Source organism: Trichomycterus rosablanca, chromosome 12 (assembly GCF_030014385.1).
Source record: "Trichomycterus rosablanca isolate fTriRos1 chromosome 12, fTriRos1.hap1, whole genome shotgun sequence".
NCBI lineage: Eukaryota > Metazoa > Chordata > Actinopteri > Siluriformes > Trichomycteridae > Trichomycterus > Trichomycterus rosablanca.
This window is the reverse complement of record NC_085999.1, coordinates 29,925,792-29,941,511: the sequence shown is the minus strand read 5'-3', so window position 1 is coordinate 29,941,511 and position 15,720 is coordinate 29,925,792. Positions and strand designations below refer to the sequence as shown.

At 40.4% G+C, this 15,720-nt stretch overlaps 1 protein-coding gene across 1 annotated transcript in view; it reads right to left on the bottom strand.

Annotated features, from left to right (window-relative positions):
* Positions 1–15,720, bottom strand: part of LOC134324026 (collagen alpha-3(VI) chain) — a 51,236-nt gene that overhangs the window by 8,485 nt on the left and 27,031 nt on the right. The window contains exons 27-40 of the mRNA XM_063005678.1: positions 14,725–14,775; positions 12,201–12,236; positions 10,949–11,011; positions 10,814–10,876; positions 10,696–10,728; positions 10,559–10,604; positions 10,449–10,460; positions 9,865–10,355; positions 8,380–8,485; positions 7,559–8,257; positions 7,364–7,466; positions 6,222–6,295; positions 5,842–6,102; positions 2,210–2,290 (exon numbers count right to left, since the gene is read on the bottom strand). Of these exons, the coding sequence (XP_062861748.1) occupies positions 2,210–2,290; positions 5,842–6,102; positions 6,222–6,295; positions 7,364–7,466; positions 7,559–8,257; positions 8,380–8,485; positions 9,865–10,355; positions 10,449–10,460; positions 10,559–10,604; positions 10,696–10,728; positions 10,814–10,876; positions 10,949–11,011; positions 12,201–12,236; positions 14,725–14,775 (2,119 nt within the window). The remainder of the gene's footprint in view (positions 1–2,209; positions 2,291–5,841; positions 6,103–6,221; positions 6,296–7,363; positions 7,467–7,558; positions 8,258–8,379; positions 8,486–9,864; positions 10,356–10,448; positions 10,461–10,558; positions 10,605–10,695; positions 10,729–10,813; positions 10,877–10,948; positions 11,012–12,200; positions 12,237–14,724; positions 14,776–15,720) is intronic.

Below are 15,720 nucleotides of genomic sequence, written 5' to 3'. Positions count from 1 at the left end.
ATAGTTGGACATCAGCTATTCTCTGTCAGCTATTTAATGCAGATGTAAAATAGTGTAAGCCTAAGGTCTAATAATGAACTGTGATGTTATGACACCATATCTAATTTAATGTACAGATTTTAGTGTAGGAAGAAAAGCTTGTTAATGCTTTAATTTCCACTACTGTCAACCAGCCACTGCTGAACCCTTGAGCAATTGACCCCCCTCCCTCAGACACAGTCAATTGTATTATTACATTCCAAGGAGGATGGGTTTCTGCTGAGTCTGGTTCCTCTCAGGGTTTCTTCCTGTAATTTTAAGGGAGTTTTTCCCTGCCACTGTCACCCTTGGCTTGCTCAACAGGGGTTTTTGGTCTGTCGGTCCTGGATTCTGTAAAGTTGCTTTGAGACAATGTCTATTGTGAAAAGAGCTATACAAATAAATTTGACTTGACTTGACTTGAGAATAAATAACTACAGGTTACGATCAGTCGTAAAGTCAAAGTATTTTAGAAGTTGTACAGTATGTTGTGAAGAATGATCCTTGAGGATGGCTTAGAAATGATCCAAGAAGTAAATATGGGCCAAGATGTAGGGAAAGCAAAGTATAGGACCTGCAGAATATTTGTCATTGGCAGGTAAAGAACCAGCACAGGCTTTGGAAGTTTTGAGATACAGTTAAAAAGTCAAATATTTACATACCCACGTAAGTAACATGAGCTGTATTTAACTGTTGTATTTTTATATTATTATTTTTGCAGAAATTAACTGTGCAAAGGCTTTTGCAAGTATAAACCTTTGACTTTAACTCTAAATGACTTTTTAGCTCACTGTGGGGGAGGGCATTTGTACTTTGAAGAATTTTGAGAAGAATGTGGGATGCAGCTCTCGGCCTCTTTTGAAGTGCCAGACTGAAGTGATTATTCAATTTTTTTCTATGAAAACTATAGTTATAACATTATGACCACCTCCTCGTTTCTACACTCACTGTCCATTTTATCAGCTCCACTTACCATATAGAAGCACCTTGTAGTTCTACAATTACTGACTGTAGTCCATCTGTTTCTCTGCATACTTTTTAGCCTGCTTTGACCCTGTTCTATAATGGTCAGGACCCCACAGGACCACTACAGAGCAGGTATTATTTAGGTGGTGGATCATTCTCAGCACTGCAGTGACACTGTCATGGTGGTGGTGTGTTAGTGTGTGTTGTGCTGGTATGAGTGGATAAGACACAGCAGTGCCGATGGAGTTTTTAAACACCTCACTGTTACTGCTGGACTGAGAATAGTCCACCAAAAATATCCAGCCAACAGCGCCCTGTGGGCAGCGTCCTGTGACCACTGATGAAGGTCTAGAAGATGACCAACTCAAACAGCAGCAATAGATGAGCGACCGTCTCTGACTTTACATCTACAAGGTGGACCAACTAAATAGGAGTGTCTAATAGAGTGACAGTGAGTGGACACAGTATTTAAAAACTCCAGCAGCGCTGCTTTGTCTGATCCACTCATACCAGCACAACACACACTAACACACCACCACCATGTGTGTGTCACTGCAGTGCTGAGAATGATCCACCACCTAAATAATACCTGCTCTGTGGAGGTCCTGACCATTGAAGATTAGGGTGAAAGCAGGATATAAGGGTATGTAGAGAAAAAGATGGACTACAGTCAGTAATTGTAGAACTACAAAGTGCTTCTATATGGTAAGTGGAGCTGATAAAATGGACAGTGTGTGAAGAAACCAGGAGGTGGTTTTAATGTTATGGCTAATCGGTGTATAGTAGTCTGTGAACGAAAATCTGTTACATTTGCTTGCATGTTCTCTGTAGCTAATGTAAAGTTTAAGATTCACTGTATGTGAATGTAGAGTTGTAAGAATAAATATACCTAGAGATCTATGAGGAAAATGATCTCACTCTTCTGGTATGCATAATGTCTCTACCATAGAAGAGGAAACCCAGCTGCTATGGAACAAGTTCTTTGGCAAAAGAAGTCACAATTTCTGTCCGATTTAATATTAAACAAATGATTTTTGCTTATGTTTCAGATAAGAGTTTTTTTTTTTTCAACTGTAGCAGCCCATTAAGGCTGTAGTCCATAACACTTGGGGGTGTCCAAAATAGGGGTTGGATACTATTAAAAGCAATTCATGAAAGGAAATAGTGTCACTTTATTTAAGCTGCACACTCTTCCTGCACATATAAACAAAGAAAATTAACTCACCAATTTCTGGTTCATTCAGTGGTGCAGTTGTCACAATCCCGGTCACCTGACTTGGGGCATCAAATGTGAGATCTTCTGCTTCTGTTCAAATACAAAAAGATTTCAGCATAAATTATCATGGTGTGTGGAAACCTTGAATAATTATTGAGTTCAGGTGTCTCAGTCACATCTAACCTGGATCTAAAAACAGTTACAAAAAAGAAATGATATACTGTTAACTTTGAAGCTGTAGTGGAAGCCACTTTTCTGTACCAGCAGGACTGTGCCACAGTTTCTCCAAAGCGACTTACAGTTCTGTCACAGTATACGTTCTAATCCATTAAGGGTTAAGGGCCTTGCTCAGGGCCAAACAGTGGCAACCTGGCAGTGGTGGGGCTTGAACCAGTGACCTTTCGAATACTAGTCCAGTACCTTAACCTCTAGGCTACAACTGCCCTGGAATAAATTGGAACGTTCATTGCAGACCAGATCTTCTTGTCAAAGTTCAGTGCATGACCTTACTAATGCTCTTTTTACTGAATGGGTAAAAGGTTCTGCAAACCACTTTAAACTTGGCACCAGGGTGCACCACCCACTACGCCACCCACTGCTGGAGTTGATTTCTCATAACTGCTGCAATTACTACCTCTGCTTGTTGATTGATGGCACATGCACAATGAGACAGGGCATAATGGAGATTGATGCTCTCCACGCATATGGTTCTCCATATGAACTCATCTCATGGAGGTGAAAAGAAGCAGTCAGCTACTGCTGGCATGTGTTAATCATGGCTCTCCTCAGTCAGGAGTAGAGGTCAGTCTTGGTAGAGGAAGCGGAATGCGAATGGAAGGAGATTGTGGAAAAATGCAAGAAAACTCCAAACTGTTTCTGGAAGATGTAAAACTATTCTATTTACAGAAGAGGATTGGGAAGTGGGGGACAACTCCATATTAATAAAGATGGTTTTAGAATGGGATTCATTAGATGATTAGTGTCCCCATACTTTTGGTTTATTTTTGTGTAAATACATATTAAACAAATCAGTATTTAATTCATTTAATTAAATCATTATGTCAATGTAAATTTCACTGATGTAACATTATATTTTTTATATTTTGTGTGTGTGTTTGTGTGGGTATGTGTGTGTGTGTGTGGGGGGGGGGGGGGGGGTTAAGTGGGAACTAGGATCAAGGCCAACTAATCTGTTGCTGATTTTAAAACACATAAATAATGATGGGTAAAATGTCACACAGTTTCTTGATATGTCTGAACCCAGGGACCTGATTTGGAGTCAGTATTTGTTTCATTCTATTGTTGCTTATTTTTGTTAAAATGGTAAAAAATTGGTTATAACATAAAAGATTCATAAAAAAATAACAGACTTACTGTTTATAGTGTTATAGTTAGCATGACGGACTGCAGTATTGTTTGAGTGTTATTATAATTTGACTGGTAAAATCCGAAAGCCAGAGCTAATATAACTAAGATTTGATAAATATTCATTGTTTTGTTTATGATCATAAGAAATTGCATGTCTTTTTGTGCTAAGTAGTAAAACACTAAACACATAATTTGATGAGTTTGATGTAGAGAAATGTCTGTGGCCTGTCCAGTGCCCTGCCCTCATCTATAGGAGGCATTGGAAAGCTGATTGTGAGCTGGGCCTTACACATGATTATTTAAATTACATTCCCCACAGAAGTGCTCCAACATCCTCCTATTATAGTGGAGTCTGTTATAGCCAAAACATCATAGATTAAAGTCATAGATATCAGTGGTAGCCTAGTGGGTAGGGCTTTGGGCTATCATTCAGAAGATTGTCTGTTCAAATCCAAGCTCTGCTATGCAGCCACTGTTGGGTCCCTGAGCAAGGCTCTTAACCCTGTCTGCTCCAGGGGCGCCGTACAATGGCTGACCCTGCTATCTGACTCCAGCTTCCAAACAAGCTGGGATATGCGGAAAAATAATGTCATTGTACTGTACATCTGTGTATGTACAGTGTATCACAAAAGTGAGTACACCCCTCACATTTCTGCAAATATTTTATTATATCTTTTCATGGGACAACACTATAGAAATAAAACTTGGATATAACTTAGAGTAGTCAGTGTACAACTTGTATAGCAGTGTAGATTTACTGTCTTCTGAAAATAACTCAACACACAGCCATTAATGTCTAAATAGCTGGCAACATAAGTGAGTACACCCCACAGTGAACATGTCCAAATTGTGCCCAAAGTGTCAATATTTTGTGTGACCACCATTATTATCCAGCACTGCCTTAACCCTCCTGGGCATGGAATTCACCAGAGCTGCACAGGTTGCTACTGGAATCCTCTTTCACTCCTCCATGATGACATCACGGAGCTGGTGGATGTTAGACACCTTGAACTCCTCCACCTTCCACTTAAGGATGCGCCACAGGTGCTCAATTGGGTTTAGTCCATCACCTTTACCTTCAGCTTCCTCAGCAAGGCAGTTGTCATCTTGGTGGTTGTGTTTGGGGTCGTTATCCTGTTGGAAAACTGCCATGAGGCCCAGTTTTCGAAGGGAGGGGATCATGCTCTGTTTCAGAATGTCACAGTACATGTTGGAATTCATGTTTCCCTCAATGAACTGCAGCTCCCCAGTGCCAGCAACACTCATGCAGCCCAAGACCATGATGCTACCACCACCATGCTTGACTGTAGGCAAGATACAGTTGTCTTGGTACTTCTCACCAGGGCGCCGCCACACATGCTGGACACCATCTGAGCCAAACAAGTTTATCTTGGTCTCGTCAGACCACAGGGCATTCCAGTAATCCATGTTCTTGGACTGCTTGTCTTCAGCAAACTGTTTGCGGGCTTTCTTGTGCGTCAGCTTCCTTCTGGGATGACGACCATGCAGACCGAGTTGATGCAGTGTGCGGCGTATGGTCTGAGCACTGACAGGCTGACCTCCCACGTCTTCAACCTCTGCAGCAATGCTGGCAGCACTCATGTGTCTATTTTTTAAAGCCAACCTCTGGATATGACGCCGAACACGTGGACTCAACTTCTTTGGTCGACCCTGGCGAAGCCTGTTCCGAGTGGAACCTGTCCTGGGAAACCGCTGTATGACCTTGGCCACCATGCTGTAGCTCAGTTTCAGGGTGTTAGCAATCTTCTTATAGCCCAGGCCATCTTTGTGGAGAGCAACAATTCTATTTCTCACATCCTCAGAGAGTTCTTTGCCATGAGGTGCCATGTTGAATATCCAGTGGCCAGTATGAGAGAATTGTACCCAAAACACCAAATTTAACAGCCCTGCTCCCCATTTACACCTGGGACCTTGACACATGACACCAGGGAGGGACAACGACACATTTGGGCACAATTTGGACATGTTCACTGTGGGGTGTACTCACTTATGTTGCCAGCTATTTAGACATTAATGGCTGTGTGTTGAGTTATTTTCAGAAGACAGTAAATCTACACTGCTATACAAGCTGTACACTGACTACTCTAAGTTATATCCAAGTTTCATGTCTATAGTGTTGTCCCATGAAAAGATATAATGAAATATTTGCAGAAATGTGAGGGGTGTACTCACTTTTGTGATACACTGTATATATGACAAATGCATTCTAGATAGATTGCCTTTAGGGGTGCTCTATGAGTTTGTGAGCTTACTTGTGGTAATGATGCCTTTGTAGATTCTGGTAACCTGTCCTTTAAGGCTGTGGCCAGTGACTACTACATGATAAGTCTGACTGGGTTCCAGATCATGAAGAGTAAGGTGGTGACCAGACACGTTCCTTCTCACTACCAGGCTCTGATCCCGTAGGTGGGTTACGCTGACCTCATGGGTGACACTTGGATCCTCAGTGTCCCAGAACAAAGTGAAGCTTCTTGAGGTAACATTGACCAGGTGCATTTCTTCAGCAGTTACTTCTAAGTATACAGATATACACACAGCTCAGATTACATAGCTCAGCCAATAGTTTAGTATTGTATTAAAGTGGAGCTCTATAAAATTAGACTAGTAAATGTCTGTTTAAAAATGTCCATACCTGCATGTTTGTGTTCATGATCTTTCCTATGTTCAGTGTGTTTATGATTCTGTTCAGAGTGTTTATCATCAGTTCTAGTACAAAAAAGAACATTGTTAATATAGAACATTGTTAATATAGAACATTGTTAATATATGCATATAAAACTGTATTTCCACAAGATTTCTTATTTCTTTTATTATTATATGTGATAAAAGACTCCAATTATATGTGGAAAATATACCGTCAGCCATAACATTAAAACCACCTCCTTGTTTCTACACACATTGGCCATGTTATCAGCTCCACTTACCATATAGAAGCACTTTGTAGTTCTACAATTACTGACTGTAGCCCATCTATTTCTCTGCATGCTTTGTTCGCCCCCTTTCATGCTGTTCTTCAATGGTCAGGACTCTCCCAGGACCACTACAGAGTAGGTATTATTTGTGTGGTGGATGATCTCAGAGCTGTCTTATCCACTCATACTCAGTGTCACACTGACATGGTGGTGGTGTGTTAGTGTGTGTTGTGCTGGTATGAGTGGATAAGACACAGCAGCACTGATAGACTTTGTAATCACCTCACTGTCACTGCTGAACTGAGAATAGTCCACCATCCAAAAATATCCAGCCAACAGCGCCCCGTAGGCAGTGTCCTGTGACCACTGATGAAGGTCTAGAAGATGACCAACTCAAACAGCAGCAATAGATGAGCGATCGTATCTGACTTTACATTTACAAGGTGGACCAACTAAGTAGAAGTGTCTAATAGAGTGGACAGTGAGTGGACACGGTATTTAAAAACCCCAGCAGCGCTGCTGTGTCTGATCCACTCATACCAGCACAACACACACTATCACACCACCACCATGACAGTGTCACTGCAGTGCTGAGAATCATCCACCACCTAAATAATACCTGCTCTGTGGTGGTCCTGACCATTGAAGAACAAAGCGAAAGCAGGCTAAAAAGGTATGTAGAGAAATAGATGGACTACAGTCAGTAAATGTAGAACTACAAAGTGCCTCTATGTGGTAAGTGGAGCTGATAAAATGGACAGTGAGTGTAGAAACAAGGAGGTGGGTTTAATGTTATGGCTGATCAGTGTATGTTTGTTATGGAGGTGCAATGAATGGTTGGTGGTATCATTAAAAGGCTTACATGATCACATCTTGTGTTCTGTGGAAGTTTTTGTCTGGTTGGTCACTTTGGTACCACTGGCATTGTTGTTCGATTTCAGGAGACATGTAAAAGGCATTCCCCACTGTGTATTGTAATGCATAATCAAAACAAAAAATCTCACTATATTGATTATTGCACATTAAATTATGTGTTGATGAAACATATTGTACTTACAGCTAAGGTACTGGGGCAGTAGTTGAGCAAACAACTGAAGCTTGTCAGCTTGGAAGCCCAAGTATCCATCTGTATTTTTAAAGAACACGTCTGAAGGCTCACTTGCCACTTGAGAAAGCACCCGTACATCCCTAGCACAAAGCTGATTACCACTTCCTATCACCACAATGATGTAACCTTTGCATTTGATCTCAATGGCAGTCTTCACCAGCTTCTCCACGTTCTCTTTCACCGGCCCGGTCACAAACAATACGAGCACCTTCAGCTGGCGAGGATTTGGCACTTTCTCAAACACGTGCTCCACCGTACCTTCCAGTGCAGCGGATAGAGCTCTGCCCCCTTCCAGCTGTTGCACTTTGTCCAGAAGGAAGCTCTGGATGTCATGTATCGATCGGTGGGCTGTCAAACCAAATCCTATGCGTATAGGAATGCCACTGCCATTATACAGATATTCATAAGGGGAATGCTGGACCAGTGCAATTCTAGCATGATGGGTGCTCGTGGCTGGTTCAGATGAAATTTCAAGCTGTTCCACCATGTAAGAAATATATTGTTTGATCTTTGTAAAGACGCTGGGCCAGGTGCTTTCAGAGCTGTCAAGGATGAAAGTCATGTCAACGTCTAAGTCCGAGGTGGAGGCACGTTTTCCCCTACTGCGGGACGGCTCATAGTTGCACGACGGACTAGGGGTACAGATGTCTAAAAAACAAAATACACAAAAGCAAGTTAGTGGTAATCCAATGTAATTAGCAGTGCAGCTAAAGATAAGCTTAAACATTAAAAGGATACATTGACTGGATGGATTTTTGGTATGGTCTTACCTAGGCAGATTTGGCAGTCCAATATACTCTTAATTTTGTTGTTGTATTCAGCGTTGGTAGGGGATGGTAGGACCACAACTTGTGCAGTGCTGTTCGCTGCATCAAGCTGAAACCCAAATGTTAGCAGTTTAACAGAATGCTAATGTGACAAAGTGTAGTTTTTTTTATTTCAATGAATCATTTCAATATATCATGAAGTTAATTGTTTTGAAAATTAACTGACAAAACAAGTGAGCAAATGGACCATTGCTGGTCAATGGTCAATTCCTACATAAAAAAGGTTTTTCCTTCAATTGAAGCACATGCTCAGATGATACAAATCTCTTGAGGCACTGATCTACTAATGCCAAGTTCACACTAAACAACTTTTGGAGCTGTAAGATCAATGTACAGTTCACACTACACAACTGGATCTCTTGTAATCTGGAGTCTTTTAAGTCGTGTATTTCACACTACACAACTGATCAGCGATCGGGGGTCACACACTACATAATCTACCATCAGGAGAAATCGCAGATGACTCTGTCTGGTCTCCCAAACTACGTTTTGTCATGAAAACACATGAGAGAAGTGACGAGGGGTTTAATGACATCGGAGTGGATTGGGCTACGCGGCCAGCAGGGATTGTCTGTTCTGTAGTGGTCACAACGACTTTCACACTACAGGATTTTTACTCGCAGACTGGTCGAGATATTTAACATGCTAGATATTTGTCCTGAGTCTGCATGCAATCGACGAGCCACTCAAATCGAGTCATTGAACAGTTCACACATAGCGATCGAGAGCCAAGTTTCGATCCCAGAGCGCACGGCGAATTGCCTCCGAGCCGCCACATCTAGTGGCCACCTGTCGGTGAGTGAAAATCAGGGCAAAATTCGTATAGTGTAAACTAGGCATAACCAAACCAGGCTGACCCACAGTGAGCACAACAGGGAGAGACAGATGGTCTATGGTCAAAAACAGCCTACATAGTGATAGTCCTAGAGAACAAGTATCAGTCTCCAAACCACTTCTCAGGAAGGTAAACAAGGCTAAATGCTTGGTATGGTCAGCTAGTCAAAGGTATTTGACTATAAAACGTCTATTATGAATGATGAGAAAGGTTTGAGAAACAATTAGCCATTACAGGAGAAAGACTGGCAGTCTATGAAAACAACTGTGAAGCATGGTGGTGGGAATATTTAAATCTGGGGAAAGGGTTGCCGATTCTCGACAGAATCAACTACACTCTAACAAAGGAAAACTAAAAGTCATTTTGGAGTCCATGCAAGCTTGAGTGGATGTTGTAATTGAGGTAAACACACATCAAATACTGAGAAATTCTAAAATTCGTGGAACTTCATGTAAATCCCATTGTTTACAATAAATAAATAAATAAAATAGAAGCATTTCACTGATGGATTCAGACTTTTTGACCCCCACTGTGTCTAAAGTGTTTATTCAGATGAAAGAAAATGTTTAACAGTCTTGTGTGCACTGCGTTACCTGCAGAGCTGTTCGGAGGTCATTATCCTCTCTGGTCAGCACAAAGACAGCATGTATTCCAGAATCATACAAGCGTAGAGCAGCAGTTGCAATTCCTTTCGAGTCCCTTACAGGGCCATTCACGAAGAATACAGCTACCTTACGTACCAAGAACCCGCTCCGCACCCTCTTGAAGGTGTTTTGGACTAAGAAGTTTATGGCAGTGGTCAGATTGCGCTGCCTGGACGTCTGCACAGGCTGAAGGTTTTCCAAGCGTTTTATCAGGGTCTGCTTTTTCAAGGCATCAGCAAAACGGATCTCGGTGGTCACCTCATTGTTGAAGAGCGTCATGGCCACTCGAGCTCCTCGTGGACAGTTGCTCTCTGTGATTGTAATTCTGTCTAGAAGTTTGCGTACAGAATTTTTGGTATTGTTGAAAGCGACATCAGCACCAGTTGATGAATCAAGGTTAAAGGCTAGCTCAGTAGGATACAGAGGGCACTCCTGAGAACCTGAAGCGCAGAAAGTGTTAATGATGTTGCACGAGCATCTTTAGGGTAGAAAATCAGTCTGTGAGATGTATTTAATGAAGATTATTTACTTACCATAGCAGCATGCTACGAGAGAAAAAAACAACAGTAAAAGAGTTAAATCTTGCAGATACTATTGAAACAATGCAACAACACTGTAATAGAAGCTAGAAACCAATACATACGACAGTTATCTCTGATTTTCTTGACCAGGTCACATTGTGTTGAGCGCTGAAGAAAAACAAGTTAGTTAGTATAGCAATGGTTTAAAAAAAAAAGTGCAATCCTAACAACACCTACAGTGTTCAAATTTTGCACTTACCCTGATGCCTGGTCCACTGGGACCTTTCTCGCCCTGTGTAAACAAACATTATTCTTATTATTACTATTTTTATAGTTGTCATTGTTATTTGTATTAGTATTTTAAGATTAGTGCTTACATTAGATCCAGGGTAGCCAAGTTCTCCTTTCTGTCCAGGCTTACCAGTACCACCTGAAACACCCTAAAAAAAACATTTTGAGCAATCAATTTTAGCTAGACATTCCATAAAATAAGCAAAAGGCATAGAACTCACTCTCTGGCCACTGTTTCCTTTGGGTCCAGGTCCTCCATTGGTTCCAGACTCTCCAGATGCCCCCTATGCAAACAAGAAAGAAGCATGGCAGCATTTGTTAGAAAGTGCTTTATTAAAGTGCACCAGTATACAGTATTTATGATAATATACAAAATATAGTATTCTAATTCCAAAATAGTTGGGACAGTAGGAAAATGTATATAAAAACAGACTAATATTGTGTTGGTCCCCATTTTGCTGCACCATACACAACAAACTGTGATGCTCTGTGTATTCTGACACCTTTCCATCAGAACCAGCATTAACTTCTTCAGCAATTTGAGCTACAGTAGCTCGTCTGTTGGATCGGATCACACGGGCCAGCCTTCGCTCCCCTCGTACATCAATGAGCCTTGGTCGCCCATTACCCTGTCACCTGATTACCACTGTTCCTTCCTTGGACCACTTTTGATAGATGACCACTGCAGACCGGGAACACCCCACAAGAGCTACAATTTTGGAGATGCTCTGACCCAGTCGTCTAGCCATCACAATTTAGTCCTTGTCAAACTGGCTCAAATTCTTACGCTTGCTCATTTTTCCTGCTTCTAACACATCAAATTTGAGGATAAAATGTTCACTTGCTGCCTAATATATCCCACCCGCTAACAGGTGCCATGATGAAGAGATAATCAGTGTTATTCACTTCACCTGTCAGTGGTCATAATGTTATGCCTGGTCGGTTTATGTTGCTTTACAATGCATTTGTACTCAGCATTAATGGTGATGTGCAGGTTATCTATGCCATTGGCACAAATGCACCATTTTACCATGACAGACATTGTTTTCTGGATTTTTCATAATAATCTTTTAATGAATTGTGGACTGTAGATGAGAAACATTTCTAAACTGTTGTGCTAAATGCTTATGCAGTTTTTTGCAAAGTGCAAAGTGGGGTACCTCGATCTGCCTTTGCCTTTTGTTGATGCTCCCTGTATACCCAATTGTGTCAGCATCACCTGTTTTAGATTACCTTAATTTGCCCCATTCCAGCATTTTTTTTTTAATGTGTTGCAGGCATCAAATTAGGTTTTACTATATATTTACAAAAAGGTGTAATAAGTGAAGGTAATAAAGTAAAATGGTGCTGTTTCCAATTAAATACCTGTTTACAAAGCACTTTTTTTCTGATTTTCTATAGTTTACCTTTAGTCCCAGCTTTTTGGAATTGAGTTTGTACATAAATATTATCGTATTGCTTTGCTGATCTTACCTTTGGACCAGGATATCCAGGGAACCCTTCATCACCCTGTATCGGATTTTATAATATATTAGACATTTCATATAATATATTTATATAATCATACAAAAATACATAAAATTAAAAAGTTTGTCATGCTCGCTCACACCAAAATGTTACAAATCTGCAGCTTATTTGTCTTAAGCTAAAACCGCACAGAAATCACATCAAAAACACACTTCACTACAGTTGAATTCTCATTTTATAGAAAAGACTGAACCCAGGTCTGTGGAGCTGTGTGGTAACAAAATCTGCTGTGCCACCATGGTTGATTACTGTGGGCTTTTAAGTCTTTCTCATAGCATTTATATCCATACTCTTTCTTGCTTATACTCTTTCAGTCTCTGATTACTTTATGTGTGGAGTTTTCCTCCCAAAACATCTGGACACTCAGATTTAGTCTTAGATGTGGGTTCGTAAGTATAATAATAATAATAATAATACATTTTATTTATATAGCGCTTTTCAAGATACTCAAAGACGCTTTACATAAGACAAATAATCAAAACAAATACGTACATACACCATACAAATCATAGTACAAAATCAAAATAGTACATCAACATCAAGAATAATTAAGATAAAAACAAAGAGAGCAGCATAAGACAGTTCATTAAAAATTAGCTAAATTATGAGAGAGAACAACAAATATAGAACAATTTCTTAAAATTAGACAGAAACAGGACAGATTTACATGCAATCAGGAAACTGAAAACTTTACAAGTTTTAGGATCTAGGAGTATGTGTTAACAAACAATAGACCTCCGCTCTGCCCACCCTGTATCTGAATTTGTACCATCTCTTCCTGGGGTAGGCTATAGACATACTTTGACCATGAATGAAAAAAGTAAAGGAATTTTGAGCAAGTGGTGAATTAGTATTTTCTGTATGTGTTCTACATGCTGAATAATTGCTCCAATGCCTAACTAATATGTGGTGGGATGTTACAGCATACAGCATTCCAGTTGTTCAGGGAATAAAGGGGGTGGAGATCTACTGTGTAGGAGTGTGTTAAGGCAACACATGGTGCACCTCGCCCTGTAAAGTTTAATCATATTCTTGACCATACAAAGTAATAATGGATCTTAAAGATTTTTACCAGATGGTACCAGTGGCATTATGGATCTTTCTCTGTACTGAAAAGTTGGCAGCAGTCACTGAGTTGAAGGCATCATTTGGTGCCCTTTAAACAAATTCATTCTAACTAATTGTCTAATTGTCAGGGTGTCAAAATGTTGTGCTTTTGCCATACACCAGGTAATGTGTATTTGCACATAGGCAGTCCGACATTTATTCCAGCATTGTAAAGCTTGCAATGTGCAGGCTTTGTTGAGACTGGGTCATGAAGGTACTGCTTTAATTTTGTGGGTAACTTTATGGCTGTACTGTTAGAGCAACTCCCACTTTTTGGTGGCTCTTTGTGTCTGTTCACTATCTGTCTAATGTTTGGCATTTTCTGCCTGGGTTTGTGTGGGTTTCCTAGGGATACTTAGATTTGCCCAGACTTCTCAAAAATCATGCCAATAGGAAGACTGGCTACTTCTTTTTTGGCTACTATATTTTGCTAGGTTTAAGACAACCCTTAATGAATTTTAGCATGACAGGTAGACTACACTGCTTTCCTTGTATTCTTTCACGACTCGTACTGGTGCATTGACCAGACAGTCAGACTAATAGTAGTAGCTGCTATCCGTCCTCCCAAGTGGTCTGAGCCAGTTATGTGGTAATGTATAAGACCACTGTACCACTACCCAATTTTTAATAGCTGTATGCAACAAAGACTGCTACAAACACACTTTCATGGCTGTGTTCTGTTTTCTGGTTTGTTGCAGAAAACGTTATAATTACGGTGTTTATTATTTTACCCTCTTTACTTTCAAATCAATAATTTACTATAATTCTGTGCCATATTCTTTGATAAATAAATATAACACTTACTATATTCTTTTTTTTATGCATTTCTTCCTTTTTCTCCTAATTTTTAGCGCATCCAATTTTTTACCCAACTGTGTTATGCTGCCTCTTTACTGGTGCTGACCCCCGCCCCAATTGAGGAGAGCGAACTGACACACGTCCCCTCTGACACGTGAGCAGTAGCCGACTGAATCTTTTTACTTGCATGAGGCGAGGTCATATGAGATCAGCCTTGTCCACGGAGAGCCACACCCTAATCAGCATTATTCCTCTACCCTGTGCAGACACCATCAATCAGCCAGCAGAGGTCATAATTGCATCAGTTATTAGGTCCCTGTATGAAACGTTGTTCATATAGCCGTCCAGCCCAGCCAGATGGCAGAGCTGAGATTCGATACGATGTATTTGAAATCCCAGCTCTGGTGTGCTAGTGTATTTTACCGCTGCGCCACCTGAGCAGCCAATGACTACATTCTAAATTGATCAGTGCAGTCTATAGGGACACAGTTTCCAAAAATGTAAGCAACTGAAAAAATAGAATAATAATAGTTGATAATCCAAGTATTGTCCACACTAAACCAACCTTTCTTCCTTTAGGACCAGGTGTGCCAAATCCATCTCGTCCATCTTCTCCCTGCAAGGAGAGATTTTAGTCTTTGTACAGAGTGCACAGCTTATTAATGTGATTTTTTGCCTACAGACAGATGACCGTACATTCACCTCAAGAATTTTGTAATGGAGCGTAAAATTTATCATTGCCCTAAAACAGCAAGTCCTCCCACACATTCCCTAACTTTTTATATGGCGTTTTCACTATTCCTTCTGTATTTGCTTTTGGCAGACATATTTAAAGCCTTGTTGTCCACAATGTTGCCATTTGACTTTGTCTATGAAACTTAATCCTAAATGGTTTGAGGATCATCCTGGTTTTTTGCAAATGTCGGATAAATAAACACTGATGTTGCCTCCCTGCTACCAATAATTTATTTTGAGATTTTCTAATGTTTTTATCCTTTGGTTCCTATAGACACTAAAATGATTAAAGCTTGCCTTTAATAGTAGGGGTCAAAATAAGAGATTTCCGTTCTATAGGGCTGAAACCGACCTGTTTAGGCACCCTTGTTTCTTAAATAAATAAGATCATGTATTAATGAATGTTTTTGTTTTTACTCGTTACTTTATACGTTATATTTAGGGTGACAAATGTGCAATCCAATTGACAATCAGTGAGTGGGCAGTTACCTTTTTTTTACTAGTGATTCCCAATCTATGTAATTTTATGTACATTTCAATATTGTTTTAATATACAGTATATTATTTCATTTTCCCCATTTTCAACCAATTTAGTTGTATCCAGTTAGACTATCAGGCGCCCCCTATGACATGTGCAACTGCTTCTTTTCACCTACAAGATGTGGTGTCTGACAGACCACAGTATTACTTATGGAAAGCCATGCATTGCCATCTGCGATAAATCACCCATTGTTTAGACGTCTGGCCTGGCCAGCAGAGGCCAAAATTGCAGCAGTGAGGAATCCCTGCTCTATTATTGCCTCCTGCCTATTGCCTATTGTACGAC